The sequence below is a fragment of the Salmo salar genome, chromosome 20 (assembly GCF_965601325.2).
Source record: "Salmo salar chromosome 20, fSalSal1, whole genome shotgun sequence".
NCBI lineage: Eukaryota > Metazoa > Chordata > Actinopteri > Salmoniformes > Salmonidae > Salmo > Salmo salar.
In genome coordinates, this window is record NC_138310.1 from 60179214 (window position 1) to 60194658 (window position 15445).

Sequence of the window (15445 nt, forward strand, 5' to 3'; positions counted from 1 at the left end):
TTGATTCTATTCATTTAAATCTTTTGATTATTCATATCTTAATTGTTTTATATTGTTATAAATAGATTTGGCTCTTCTGATATGCGCGCGGGCTCCCAACGTTCACTACAAGAGCCGGCTCTTAGAGCCGACTCGTTCGCGAACGACCCATCACTAACACAGTCACATACAGACTCATACATAAACACTGTCCCTCTCTCCCCTTACCTTTCCCTGGCCTCTATTTCTTACATCTCTCAGACAAAATTAAAATTTTCGTGGTATTGCTTTGTGCACTGACTTTACTGAACTCTGGAGAAAACGAACATTGTCGCTGGGTGAGTACATCTGACAATGTGCTCTCCCGTCCATTAGACATTTTGTCTGCGGGAACTCGCTCTTTTTCACTCCGTCCACTCGTCCAAGTGCCGATGCATTTTTGGCATGATGTGAACAGTACGAACTTGTGTCACTACCAGAGTCTAATGGTTTTAAATGACTGTTTTGTATTGACTGGAAACTCACTTGTAGAATTCGCTTGCAGTAGGTCTCTTAAAAAAGAGAAGCCGTGCAAGGTTATTAAACAGAGGTGCCTAGTTATTCTTCTGTTGTTGATATCAGGTAACGTGCAACCTAACACTGGCCCTGATATGCAATGTCTCCAAACCCCCTCTGATTTTAAATCTAGATCTGGTTTTGGTATTTTTCATTTAAATGTACGCAGCCTGTTGTCAAAAATTGATGGGGTTAGGATTTGGGCTAAATCAACTGATGCTGATGTAATTGTGTTTTCTTAAACCTGGCTCAGAAAGTCTGTTCTTGATAAGGATATTTGTTTAAATGGTTACAATGTGTATCGCACTGATCGAGTTGAGAAAGGTGGCGGTGTGGCTATATATGTAAAGACTAAATTCCTTGTAAGTGTGGCAAAGTCCGAAACTATTTGTAAACAGTTGGAATGTCTTGCTTTGAATATTGGGGTTTCAAAGGGTCTCTCTATAACTGTAATTGGCTGTTATAGACCCCCCCTCTGCTCTCTTTGTGATGCATTTTCTTCTCTGATGCACCTCATGTCTAAACTTCTTCACAGTGAAATGATCTTGATTGGTGATCTCAACTGGTGTTGGTTAAAGCCGGTGTCGGATGATTTAAAATGTTTTGTAATTCTATGAATCTTACCCAGTTGATTAACTCACCCACTCGCCCAAATCTCAAATGTCCAGATAAATCTACACTGATTGATTTGATATTGACAAATGTTCCATATAAATATTCTGCGGCGGGTGTTATTTGTAGTGATTTAAGTGACCATTGTACTGTTGTTGCTGGTAGAAATACTAAAGGTTCCTAAGACAAACCCACGCTTTATTCGTAAGATGCATTTGAGTTTTAATGAGCAGGCTTTCTTTCATGATTTGTTTTATTTTGACTGGAGCAAGATTGAGCTTATTCCTGATGTGGAAACTGCCTGGAAATTCTTTCATTATGTTTTTTTCCAAATAGTAAACAAACATGCCCCATTCTACAGGTTCAGAGTTAAAGGGCGAGATAATCCATGGTTTTCTTCTGAGCTGTCTTGTATTATTCACGAACGTAATCTAGCCTGGGCTAAAGCAAGGAAATCATGTTCTGATGCTGATTGGCTTCTTTTTAGGCTGTTACAAAACAAGTGTTATTTTCTTCTCAGGAAGGCCAAGTCTGAATATTTTATGTCTGTTACCACTAATAACCTGAATAACCCTAGAAAGTTTTGGAAGGCTATTAAGTCTATGTCTGGAAACAGTAATGTTAATTAATTACCGTCATGTGTATTGAAGGACTTTGTTGCTGTATATGACAAAACTGAAATGCTGAATTGTTTCAATGAGCACTTTGTATCATCTGGTAGGCTGTTTGATTCAGTGTCCTCTGTCTCTGTACAACCCTGTGTGGATGAACCAGCGAGAGCTGGTCAAACTTTTAGCTTTTTGCCATTCTCAGTGCAGGAGGTACATAAAGCCCTGAAATCCTTAGATCAGAGAAAGTCTGCAGGTCCTGATCTTCTTGATCCCTGCTTTTTAAAACTGGCAGCTGATTTCATAGCTGAACCACTTACCTATCTGTTCAGTCTTACCCTGGAATGTAATGACATTCCAAAGATCTGGAAATCAGCATTTGTCCTATCACTTTTAAAAGGGGGAGATCCAACTCTTTTAAATAATTATAGGCCAATCTCAAAGCTGTCACCCCTGGTGAAAATACTTGAAACCCTTGTGAGTGAACAGCTAAAAGAGTTTTTAAATACTAACTCTATTTTATCAATGTACCAATCGGGCTTCAGGAAGAAGCATAGCACATGTACAGCAGCAATGAAGGTTTTAAATGACATCTCTGAAGCCCTTGACAAAAAAAAACAGCACTGTGTCTCACTTTTTATTGATCTCTCTAAGGCTTTTGATACAGTTGATCATGCTATACTGAGGCAGAGATTGTCGAGTGTAGGTCTTTCCGAGCATGCAGTTGCATGGTTTGCTAACTATCTGTCTGATAGAACTCAGTGCACTCAATTTGATGGGCTCATGTCTGTTAAATTGTCTGTTTGTAATGGTGTGCCCCAGGGCTCTGTACTTGGTCTCCTCTTATTCACTATTTATATAAATAATTTAGACAAAAATGTGTAAAATGTGCAACTTCACTTTTATGCTGATGATACTGTTATTTATTGTTGTGCCTCGTCTCTCACAAAAGCTTTCCAGAACTTGCAGACTGCTTTTATTACTGTTCAACATACCTTGAGTCAATTGAAGCTTATCCTCCATACTTACAAAACTAAAATAATGGTGTTTTCTAAAGCAAGAAATATATCTCTGAACCTTTCACCTATTACTACCTGTCAGGGCAATGAGATTGAGACTGTAACCTCGTATAAACTGTCACGACTTCCGCCGAAGTCGGCTCCTCTCCTTGTTCGGGCGACGTTCGGCGTTCGACATCACCGGCCTTCTAGCCATCGCCGTTCCATTTTTAATTGTTCCATTTGTTTTGTCTTGTTCTGCACACCTGGTTTACATTCCCTAATTACACTGCTATATATTCCTCTGTTGGTGGGTACTCTCTTCGTTCGCAGGACTTTATCCTGCTTACTGTTCCAAATGTCCGAACTTAATTTGGTAAAAGGGCTTTTATGTACTCTGCGCCATCGGCTTGGAACGCCTTACAAAATACTTTCAAACTGGAAGAACTTGTCCCGATTGTTTTAAAAAAATCATTGATGAAGGATTTTGAGGCTGATTCCCTGACCTGTCAATGTTTATAATTTGCTGTTTTATGATTTTGTTATACTCTTGTGAATTCTATGTTTTATCAATAGATTACCTGTAGTTGTTCATGTTGTCTGTCTGTATTTGTGTAATGACTTGGTGCTGCCTATCTTGGCCAGGACGCTCTTGAAAAAGAGATTTCAAATCTCAATGAGCCCTTCCTGGTTAAATAAAGGTTAAATAAAATAAAAAATACATGTGAATTTGGTCGGGTCACACATAAAGTTACATATTGCAGCTAACGTCAAATGTATATGGTGGTCTGATATGGAATATGGAATTGCATTATACTCTTAGAAAAAAAATACTTTTTCTGGAACCTGTGGGTACCAGTGGAGGCTGCTGAGAGGAGTCCAGCTCATAATAATGGCTGGAATGGAGCAAATGGAATGGCATCAAACCATGTGTTTGATGTATTTGATACCATTCCACTTATTCCGCTCCAGCCATTACCACGAGCCAATCCTTCCTAATTAAGGTGCCACCAACCTCCTATGGTGGGTACAGAGGAAGAACCATTTTTTTCTAAAAGAGTGTAGGATCCAGTGAAAGGAACTATTAGTGCAACTGTTGAACCGTATAGCCATAAACACTGGCTTATTGTACACAAACACTTCTGTGTCTCTGTTTGTAGATCTGCATCCAGATCGAGATAATAACCTGATCTGATCTATATTCCTGCTATAGCAATACATCTCCTGTTCTGGGATCAGCTGGTTGTGGTTATAGTCTGGATAGAAGCAGATAGTTGACGTACCAATCATATAGCAAGTACGCTATGACCCTACAAACACTAACATTTTAATCTGGACCTCTGATTTTCATCCTTTCTGTCACGTCCTGACCATAGAAAGCTTTTATTTTCTATGGTAGAGTAGGTCAGGACTTGACAGGGGGTTTTGTCTAGTTTATTTATGTCTATGTTGGTTCTAGTTTCTTTTTTCTATGTTGGGGGTTTGTCTAGTTTATGTATTTCTATGTGGGGTTCTAGTTTCTGTATTTCAGTTTTTTTTGGGGGGGATGATCTCCAATTAGAGGCAGCTGGTCATCGTTGTCTCTAATTGGGGATCATATTTAAGTTGTTGTTTTTCCCACTAGGTTTTGTGGGAGATTGTTTTGAGTTAGTGTATGTTGCACCTCTTTGTCACGGTTTGTTGTTTTGTTTATTTGTATGTCTTGCATAGTTTCACAGTTAAAAATAAAATGTGGAACGATACACACGCTGCGCCTTGGTCTCCTTCATCAGACAGACGTGACAGAATCTCCCACCAAAAAAGGACCAAGCAGCGTGGTAAACAGGAATGGACATGAGAGGAAATATTGGACGGGAAAGGACCCTGGAGGCAGGAAGGGGAGTATCGGCGTCCAAAGGAGGAGATTGAAGCAGCGAGAGCAGAGTGGCGATATTACGAGGCGTTATACCATCAAGGCAAGCACGAGAGGCAGCCCCACATTTTTTGGGGGGACACATGGGGAGTTTTGTGGAGTCAGGTTTGGGACCTGAGCCAACACCTCGTGCTTACCGTGGAGAGCCGAGGGGTGAACCAGAGCCAGTCAGGGAGACGAGTGAGGAACTCGACGCAAGATTCCGGAGAGAGGTGTTGGCATTGAGAGCGCTGCAGAGCGGGCGTGCTGAGGAGCATGACACCAGTCCGGTGTCATATGCACCAGTTTCACGCATCTGGCCTTCAGTGCGCCTCCCCAGTCTGGTACGTCCTGTGTCTCCTCCACGCACTCGCTTTAGGGAGCGTGTGACATGTCAGGCACCATGTTTTGCGGTGATACACGCGGTGTCTCCAGTGCGCATTAACAGCCCAGTGTGTCCTGTGCCAGCGTCCCCGCACTTGCCGGGCTAAAGTGAGCATCCAGCCAGGACGGATTGGGCCAGCCCTATGCTCCAGACCTCCAGTGCGCCTCCACAGCCCAGTAAGCCCTGTGCCTGCTCCTCGCACTCGCCCTGAAGTACGTGTCACCAGTCTGGGGCCATCTGTCCCGGCTCCACGCACTAGGCCTTCAGTGAGTCTCTCCAGTCCGGTGTGTCCTGTTCCTGCTCCCCGCACTCGCCCTGAGGTGCGTGTTACCAGTCTGACGCCACCTGTGCCAGCCCCATGCATCAGGACTCCAGTGCGCATTCGCAGTCCAGAGCTTCCGGCGACGGTTCCCAGTCCGGAGCTTCCGGCGACGGTTCCCAGTCCGGAGCTTCCGGCGACGGTTCCCAGTCCGGAGCTTCCGGCGACGGTTCCCAGTCCGGAGTTTCAGGCGACGGATCCCAGTCCGGAGCCTCCAGCGACGTCCCCCAGTCCGGAGCCTCCAGCGGCGGTCTGCAGTCCGGGGTCTTCAGCGGCGGTCTGTAGTCCAGAGCCTCCGCCGATGATCTGCAGTCCGGGGTCTTCAGCGGCGGTCTGCAGTCCAGAGCCTCCGGCGATGATCCACGGTCCGGTGACACGAAAGCGGAGGGATAAGCTGGCGGAGCGGGGGCTACGCCCTGAACCGGAGCCACCTCCTATGCTGGCGGATAAGCAGGATGTGAGGGTTCTTCGTCCCGCACCAGAACCGCCTCCGACGCAGGAGGATCCGCGGGATGTGAAGGTTCTTCGTCCTGCACCAGAGCCGCCACCGACATTAGACACCCACCCTAACCCTCCCTGTTTTTTTGTTGTTGTTTAAGGTTGTGCGTTCGGAGTCGGCACCTTTTGGGGGGGGGGATGATCTATGTGGGGTTCTAGTTTCTGCATTTCAATTTTTTGGGGGGGGGGATGATCTCCAATTAGAGGCAGCTGATCGTCGTTGTCTCTAATTGGGGATCATATTTAAGTTGTTGTTTTTCCCACTAGGTTTTGTGGGAGATTGTTTTGAGTTAGTGTATGTTGCACCTCTTTGTCACGGTTTGTTGTTTTGTTTATTTGTATGTCTTGCATAGTTTCACAGTTAAAAATAAAATGTGGAACGATACACACGCTGCGCCTTGGTCTCCTTCATCAGACAGACGTGACACTTCCCCTCTAATCAAGGATTGATTTTGAACTGGGACAGCGGGTGGGTGCAATTCATTATCAGGTAGAGCAGAAAACCAGCAGTACTCTGGACCTGCTGAATGAGACATGAGGCTCCCTGTAGCTCAGTTGGTAGAGCATGGTGTTTGCAACGCCAGGGTTGTGGGTTTGATTCCCACAGGGGGCCAGCGCAGAAACATAAAAAAAAATAATAATAATGTATGAAATGTATGCATTCACTGCTGTAAGTTGCTCTGGATAAGAGCGTCTGCTAAATGACTAAACTGTAAATGTCTAAATGCAGCAAAGTCAAATTTTGGGGAATGCCCTTAAACTCTTAACCCTTAAAGTCTGACATTTGGGGGGGGGGCTCTATTTTTTTGGACTGGACCTCCTATGTGTGCACAAACTTCCATGACATTTTATGGACCTAATAGTAAAGACGTCATTTAATGGTATTTTTTATTTATTCACTTTTAATTTGGCATGACCACAACCAGTCATGATGTTTTCATCTTATTGTCAAACAAATCCATTCAAAAAGTAGGTTACCTGCGCATGTTCGTCCACTCCAAAACAGTTCCAGCATCCAAACAGTGCACAGTGATTTGTTTGACAATAAGTTGAAAACATCATGATTGGTTGTGTTCATGCCAAATTAAAAGGTAATAAATAAAAAATACTGTTAAATGACATTTACATGTCTTTTTTTAATGTATGCGCAAGCGCGTGTACACAGGCGGTCCAGTCAAAAGAATAGAGACACCTGAATGTCACGGTATAATTCACACTCTGATATTTCACATTTGCTTTAGATTTGACTTCATTCTCACTTTATGAGTTTCTCTTTAGAGGGAGCTAGGTTAAAGTGTAACAATTCTAGCATTGTCTGACTCTTTTATAGATTTTAGGAGATCTAAAAAACAGACAATCCCTTTTCCCTCAAACAACTAGTGTTATACTAAGAAAATGGAATTCATTAAGTAGGCAGGGACCAGTACACTGGCACAAATTAGATTTGGTTATCATACATCTTCTCTGCAAATTGAGTAAATGTGATTCTAAAATGTAACTTGACTTTAATTCCTTATAGCGATGAACTACTAAAAAGTTTTCCAACTAAGGTTTTCCTCCTGGTGAATGATACACTTCATATCCAAGAATATACTTTATTGAAAAAGCTATTGAGAGAATACAGTATGTGAAAAGTTAAGTTTGCCAGAATGTTGCACATTTGAAACATCTAAAAGCAAAGACAAGATCAATATCTGAATGTTTAGCTAGGTAGAATAACAGACAGTCAGACAGAAAGGCAGAAAGAGTAAGCAAACACACTACTGTGACATTCAAGTCAGATCAGAGCTGAAATTACATCTGGTAGAAAAATAAACATTTGCAGAAATTAAGTTACAGTCAGAAAATAGCAATCACATTTGTATTTTATTTATTTTTATGTGAGCACCACAAACTTGATATTATGCAAAGGTAAATTAAAAAAGTTCCCAAAAATTACTAAAACTTCCCAAAAATCCTGTTGTATCACCTCAACCAATGGTCAAGGCTTCCAATAGCTTGGTTTTAAAGATTATTTTGCTACCCCTGGCTAGCTTCTAATCTTTAATCTCTAATATACCCCCAAAACCCACAAATATGTGTACACTATTTACATATATTGATGGCTTTTAGTTATCTTTAGATACATGCACCAATGATTTGTGTTTTGTTTGGCAAATAGCTTTACTGGTCTCACTAAGTTCAAGTTCTGTATGTCTACACACACGTCATTTGGAGTGAAGCGCTTGTATGGGAGACCGTTCATTGACATTATCTCTGTTGTTCCTCTCTGGTTGCTGGTGCATCTTCAGTCACCTGGTCTGTCCATGTTCATGCTCTTTGTTCCTTTGGTCTGACACTCCTTCTGGGACCAGCTAGGAACAGAGACAACAGAAAGATCATCATTACACTCAAAATCATAGAAATAAAGTTCCTAGAATGGAATTCAAGTCAATGTTCTTGGTCATTCTATGTATATGGTCGCAATCACAGCTCCTCATAGGATGATATTACCAATCATTTGAATCCCTCCAACACGGTCTAACATTATGTTATGTTATCAAGGAATCATGTTCTACCTGGAATTCTCCTGCTAGTTACTGGTCTTGGGTTTCCCACTGTAAAGACAAATTTACGACGCCAAATATCACAGGGTGGAAATGTGACAGTTAGTTTGAATCCTGTTTGTCAGTCTCTGCTTCACACTATCTGCTAAACCCAGATTCTAACATAACCTGTCACATGTCCACCCAGTGAGATGCATATACGTAATTTGAAATGAAACATTGCATTATTTCCTCTATATTAAGTTATCTTTCTATGACCAGAGGGGTGATGTTACTGACCTTTCTGTGGGATGTTGGCGATACCAATGCTGGAGCCACTGCTGCTGGCCGAGTACTGAGGACCTGTGGATAACATCATAATGAAACACTACATCAGTCTTCACATAGAAACATAATGTTTTCACAGAGGGGCAGCTGTAGGAGTCATGAGGGGGGTGACGTACAGTAGAGGGGATTCAGTACAAAACACTCACATCTGCAGACCTGTGTCTCACCTCAGCAAACCAAACACACCCTTCTTTGTTTCATGTAGTGCATAAATACACTATATAGCAACTACAGACCAAAACAGGCATAGCATACTGTAGCCTACAATACATTTATTTTACTAGATGTTACTATGTACCCAGAATTCTTCAGACCTCATTGACAAGAGTCAATAAAGACATGTGTGTCTGTGAGGTACGTACCTGAGACCACTCTGGTAACTTTGGTGACCATGGGCTCTCCCTCGATGACTCGAGTGACCTTGGTGAACTGTGGCTCACCTTCAATGACTCTGGTCACCTAATAATCATAATCATGTATTAGATTTATGTAACGCTTTTCCCGATTGCTCAAAGTGATTTGGTGGGTACATGGGTGGGTGCAATGGTTGAAACATGGGTTGTTACATTGGTTTTACCTTGGTGATGGTAGGCTCTCCCTCAATCACCCTTGTCACCTTGGTGATGGTAGGCTCTCCCTCAATCACCCTTGTCACCTTGGTGATGGTAGGCTCTCCCTCAATCACCCTTGTCACCTTGGTGATGGTAGGTTCTCTTTCGATAACCCTAGTCACATGGGTCACATCAGGAACTTTAGAAAGAGAGAGAGGACAATAAGTTTAACAACTGGAATAAACAACAACAAAAGTGTCATTGAAGAACATGAAGTTTAAGGGCACACTAGTAAGATCTGAAGGTCCGAATGAACTTAGAAACTCTAGACTCCACAAACATGTAGTGTGTCAGTGGTTCCTCTACTCCTTGATTAATAGAGATTACAGTTTATAGGTTTTATCAAATTAGACTGAATGGCAACATTTCACAGACTCTAAAAGGATTCATATGACTGGAATATTTTATATAATCAAAGGAATTGTGGACATGTGCTTTGCGGATACTTTCAAGGTAAAGGCTTTCTCCAAGACACCAGTTTTCCCCTTAGAATTGCAACTACACTACCGGTCAAACGTTTTAGAACACCTACTCATTCAAGGGTTTTTCCTTGTTTTTACTATTTTCTACACTGTAGAATAATGGTGAAGACATCAAAACTATGAAATAATACATATGAAATCATGTAGTAACCAAAAAAGTGTTAAACAAATCAAAATATATTTTATATTTGAGATTCTTCAAAGTAGCCACCCTTTGCCTTGATGACAGCATTGCACACTCTTTGCATTCTCTCAACCAGCTTCATGAGGTAGTCACCTGGAATGCATTTCAATTTACAGGTGTGCCTGTCACGCCCTAATCTGTTTCACCTGTCCCTGTGATTGTCTCCACCCCCTCCAGGTGTCGCTGATTTTACCCATTGTATTTATCCCTGTGTTTCCTGTCTCTCTGTGTCAGTTCGTCTTGTATGTTTCAAGTTAACCAGTGGTTTTTCCCGTACTCCTGCTTTTGCTATTCTCCTTTTTCTAGTCCTCCCGGTTTTGACCCTTGCTTGTTCTGGACTCTGTACCCGCCTGCCTGACCATTCTGCCTGCCTTGACCACGAGCCTTTCTGCCACTCTGTACCTCCTGGACTCTGATCTGGTTTTGATCTTTTGCCTGTCCACGACCATTCTTTTGCCTTACCCTATTGGATGAATAAATATTGTAAGACTTTAACCATCTGCCTTCTGTGTCTGCATCTGGGTCTCGCCTTGTGTCATGATAGTGCCTTCTTAAGAGTTAATTTGTGGAATTTCTTTCCTTCTTAATGCATTTGAGCCAATCAGTTGCGTTGTGACAAGGTAGGGGGGTATACAGAAGATAACCCTATTTGGTAAAATACCAAGTCCATATTATGGCAAAAACAGCTCAAATAAGCAAAGAGAAACGACAGTCAATACGGAAAATTTAGAGAACTTTGATCGTTTCTTCAAATGCAGTCGCAAAAACCATCTATGATGAAACTGGCTCTCATGAGGACCGCCACAGGAATGGAAGACCCAGAGTTACGTCTGCTGCCTCAGAAATTGCAGCCCAAATAAATGCAGCACAGAGTTCAAGGAAAAGACACATCTCATCATCAACTGTTCAGAGGAGACTGCGTGAATCAGGCCTTCATGGTCAAATTGCTGCAAAGAAACCACTACTAAAGGACAACATTAAGAAGAAGAGACTTGCTTGGGCCAAGAAACACAAGCAATGGACATTAGATCGGTGGAAATTTGTCTTTTGGTCTGATGAGTCCAAATAGGAGATTTTTGTTTCCAACCGCCGTGTCTATGTGAGACGCAGAGTAGGTGAACGGATGATCTCCACATGTGTATTTCCCACCGTAAAGCATGGGGGAGGAGGTGTTATGGTCTGGGGGTGCTTTGCTGGTGACACTGTCAGTGATTTATTTAGAATTCAAGGCACACTTAACGAACATGGCTACCACAGCATTCTACAGCGATATGCCATCCCATCTGGTTTGGGCTTAATGGGACTATCATTTGTTTTTCAACAGGACAATGACCCAACACACCTACAGGCTATGTAAGGGCTATTTGACCAAGAAGGAGAGTGATGGAGTGCTGCATCAGATGACTTGGCCTCCACAATCCCCCGACCTCAACCAAATTGAGATGGTTTGGGATGAGTCGGGCCGCAGAGTGAAGGAAAAGCAGCCAACAAGTGCTCAGCATATGTGGGAACTCCTTCAAGACTGTTGGAAAAACATTCCAGGTGAAGCTGGTTGAGAGAATGCCAAGAGTGTGCAAAGCTGTCATCAATGCAAAGGGTGGCTATTTGAAGAATCTCAAATGTAAAATATATTTAGATTTGTTGAACATTTTTTTGGTTACTACATTATTCCATATGTGTTATTTCATAGTTTTGATGTCTTCATTATTATTCTACAATGTAGAAAGTAGTAAAAAACTAAGAAAAACCCTTGAACGAGTAGGTGTTCTAAACCTTTTGACCGGTAATATATCTCTTTCAGAATCTTGACTGGAGATAATTGTATAAACAGTAACTTGAACTTCTGTCCATATTTCTCTTTGACGTCAGGAATTAACCACACAAATCAAAGGTCAGGATTAAGCCCAATAAAGAACGGTTATTTTGCCCAGAACAGATAAAACCTTTCCAGGTGTCTGCTACTATCTTGTTGCTGTCTGTACGGTAATTATCTGAACAGCCATAATGGTTTTTCCTCTTGGACGTGGGTCATGAATCTCATTGAAGGCCGAGATCCTCCCTATCTGAACTGTGCCAACTATTCTATCAACTCTTGTAGCACAATGTCTTCAAGTCTTTCCAAGACTAAATGGGAAATATAATTTCAAATGATATACACTGAGTGTACAAAACATTACATAGACTAACCTGGTGAATCCAGGTGAAATCTATGATCCCTTAATGATGTCACTTGTTAAATCCACTTCAATCAGTGTAGATGAAGGGGAGGAGACAAGTTAAAGAAGCATTTTTAAGCCTTGAGGCAATTGAGATATGGATTGTGTATGTGTGCCATTCAGATGGTGAATGGGCAAGACAAAATATGATATAGTAGTAGGTGCCAGGCGCACCAGTTTGAGTGTGTCAAGAACTGCAATGTTGCTGGGTTTTTCACGCTCAACAGTTTCCCATATGTATCAAGAATGGTCCACCAGCCAAAGGACATCCAGCCAACTTGATATAACTGAGGGAAGCATTGGAGTCACCATGGGCCAGCATCCCTGTTGAACGTTTTCGACACCTTGTTGAGTTCATGCGCTTACGAATTGAGGCTGTTCTGAGGGAAAAAGGGGGTGCAACTCAATATTAGGAAGGTGTTCTTAATGTTTTGTACACTCAGCATACTACACAAAGCTAAGATTTATGCATGAAGAATGTTGCTTTGATCCTTTAACTGATCCTGTAACCTGACTCAATGACGCGTGTGACGATCATCCTCTCTAGAGGAAACAGAAGACACACAGCAGTTAGTCACTGGACAACAACACAGTTACAAATAAATGTAGTTGCAATGCAAAAAGGTACAGCGGACATCTAAGAAATGGACAGATATAGTTTAACTCACTCAAGAATGTGAGGGGGATTTCCTTATAGCTGTATCCTGACACGAACTGTGAATGAATGGAAAGAAGGATTAGAGGCTGTAAACCATATTATTGTAGGTCTGTGTACACATCGTTCTGCTCAAGTCCAATGCAGAGGGCAACAATGAACCTTCAGATGCACTGCTTGGGATTTGTGAAGGCAGGAGACATATCTGCCTCTATTATGTGGTAGGTACTGTATTTGTTCAAGGCTTTACATGGCGTCTTGTCATCTTAAGGTCATTTTGTAACAAACACTTAGATGTTAATCTCATCTTGTTAGCTCAGGATTCTCTGGCATCGTAGTCATTTTCCTAATCATAATAACCTGTCTAGCCTTGTTCAGTACTGTAAGTAATGCTGTGGCACGATAGTCATGTGGATGTGGCCTATCGTCCTGGTTCATTATATGGGTGTGGTCTGTTCCTTTATGTGGGTGTGGCCTGGTACAGTACCTTGATCTCCATGTACTTGATGAGTCTTCTCAGCAGCCCAAGCAGGTCAGAGTTTCCAGCAGGCAGCTCTACAAGACATTAGAGTACAGGGTGTTAGACATACTGGCAGCACTTTACACTAAGGTACATACAACACAGTACAGTATAGGGTGTTAGACATACTGGTAACACTTTATACTAGGGTTCATACAGTACAGTACAGGGTGTTAGACATACTGGTAACACTTTATACTAGGGTACATACAGTACAGTACAGGGTGTTAGACATACTGGTAACACTTTATACTAGGGTTCATACAGTACAGTACAGGGTGTTAAACATACTGGTAACACTTTAGACTAGGGTTCATACAGTACAGAACAGGGTGTTAGACATACTGGTAACACTTTATACTAGGGTACATACAGTACAGTACAGGGTGTTAGACATACTGGTAACACTTTATACTAGGGTTCATACAGTACAGCACAGTACAGGGTGTTAGACATACTGGTAACACTTTATACTAGGATACATACAGTACAGTACAGTACAGGGTGTTAAACATACTGGTAACACTTTATACTAGGGTTCATACAGCACAGTACAGTACAGGGTGTTAGACATACTGGTAACACTTTATACTAGGGTACATACAGTACAGTACAGTACAGGGTGTTAGACATACTGGTAACACTTTATACTAGGGTACATAGAGCACAGTACAGGGTGTTGGACATACTGGTAACACTTTATACTAGGGTTCATACAGTACAGTACAGGGTGTTAGACATACCGGTAACACTTTATACTAGGGTTCATACAGCACAGTACAGTACAGGGTGTTAGACATACTGGTAACACTTTATACTAGGGTTCATACAGCACAGTACAGGGTGTTAGACATACTGGTAACACTTTATACTAGGGTTCATACAGTACAGCACAGTACAGGGTGTTAGACATAGTGGTAACACTTTATACTAGGGTTCATACAGTACAGCACATGGTGTTAGACATACTGGTAACACTTTATACTAGGGTTCATACAGCACAGCACAGTACAGGGTGTTAGACATATTGGTAACACTTTATACTAGGGTTCATACAGCACAGCACAGTACAGGGTGTTAGACATAGTGGTAACCCTTTATACTAGGGTTCATACAGCACAGTACAGGGTGTTAGACATAGTGGTAACACTTTATACTAGGGTTCATACAGTACAGTACAGGGTGTTAGACATACTGGTAACACTTTATACTAGGGTTCATACAGTACAGTACAGGGTGTTAGACATACTGGTAACACTTTATACTAGGGTTCATACAGTACAGTACAGGGTGTTAGACATAGTGGTAACACTTTATACTAGGGTTCATACAGTACAGTACAGGGTGTTAGACATACTGGTAACACTTTATACTAGGGTACATAGAGCACAGTACAGGGTGTTGGACATACTGGTAACACTTTATACTAGGGTTCATACAGTACAGTACAGGGTGTTAGACATACTGGTAACACTTTATACTAGGGTTCATACAGCACAGTACAGTACAGGGTGTTAGACATAGTGGTAACACTTTATACTAGGGTTCATACAGCACAGTACAGGGTGTTAGACATACTGGTAACACTTTATACTAGGGTTCATACAGTACAGTACAGGGTGTTAGACATACTGGTAACACTTTATACTAGGGTTCATACAGCACAGTACAAGGTGTTAGACATACTGGTAACACTTTATACTAGGGTTCATACAGCACAGTACAGGGTGTTGGACATACTGGTAACACTTTATACTAGGGTTCATACAGCACAGTACAGGGTGTTAGACATACTGGTAACACTTTATACTAGGGTTCATACAGCACAGTACAGGGTGTTAGACATACTGGTAACCCTTTATACTAGGGTTCATACAGTACAGCACATGGTGTTAGACACACTGGTAACACTTTATACTAGGGTTCATACAGTACAGCACAGTACAGGGTGTTAGACATACTGGTAACACTTTATACTAGGGTACATACAGCACAGCACAGTACAGGGTGTGATACATACTGGTAACACTTTATACTAAAGGTTACTGCAAAAATAATT

The 15445-nt window shown here is 41.8% G+C and overlaps 1 protein-coding gene across 4 annotated transcripts in view; it reads right to left on the reverse strand.

The window, feature by feature from the left end:
- Positions 1-7426: 7426 nt before the first annotated feature.
- Positions 7427-15445, reverse strand: part of LOC106581008 (periostin) — a 39353-nt gene continuing 31334 nt past the window's right edge. Inside the window, exons 15-22 of one of the 4 annotated variants that reach the window (XM_082966613.1) lie at positions 13354-13421; positions 12880-12925; positions 12722-12754; positions 9335-9468; positions 9081-9177; positions 8671-8733; positions 8404-8442; positions 7427-8199 (exon numbers count right to left, since the gene is read on the reverse strand). In XM_082966613.1, the coding sequence (XP_082822739.1) occupies positions 8156-8199; positions 8404-8442; positions 8671-8733; positions 9081-9177; positions 9335-9468; positions 12722-12754; positions 12880-12925; positions 13354-13421 (524 nt within the window). In that variant the 3' untranslated portion in view covers positions 7427-8155. Of the gene's footprint in view, positions 8200-8403; positions 8443-8670; positions 8734-9080; positions 9178-9295; positions 9469-12709; positions 12755-12879; positions 12926-13353; positions 13422-15445 lie in introns of all 4 variants that reach the window. The other 3 variants (XM_014162658.3, XM_082966612.1, XM_014162657.3) reach the window with 3 other exon arrangements.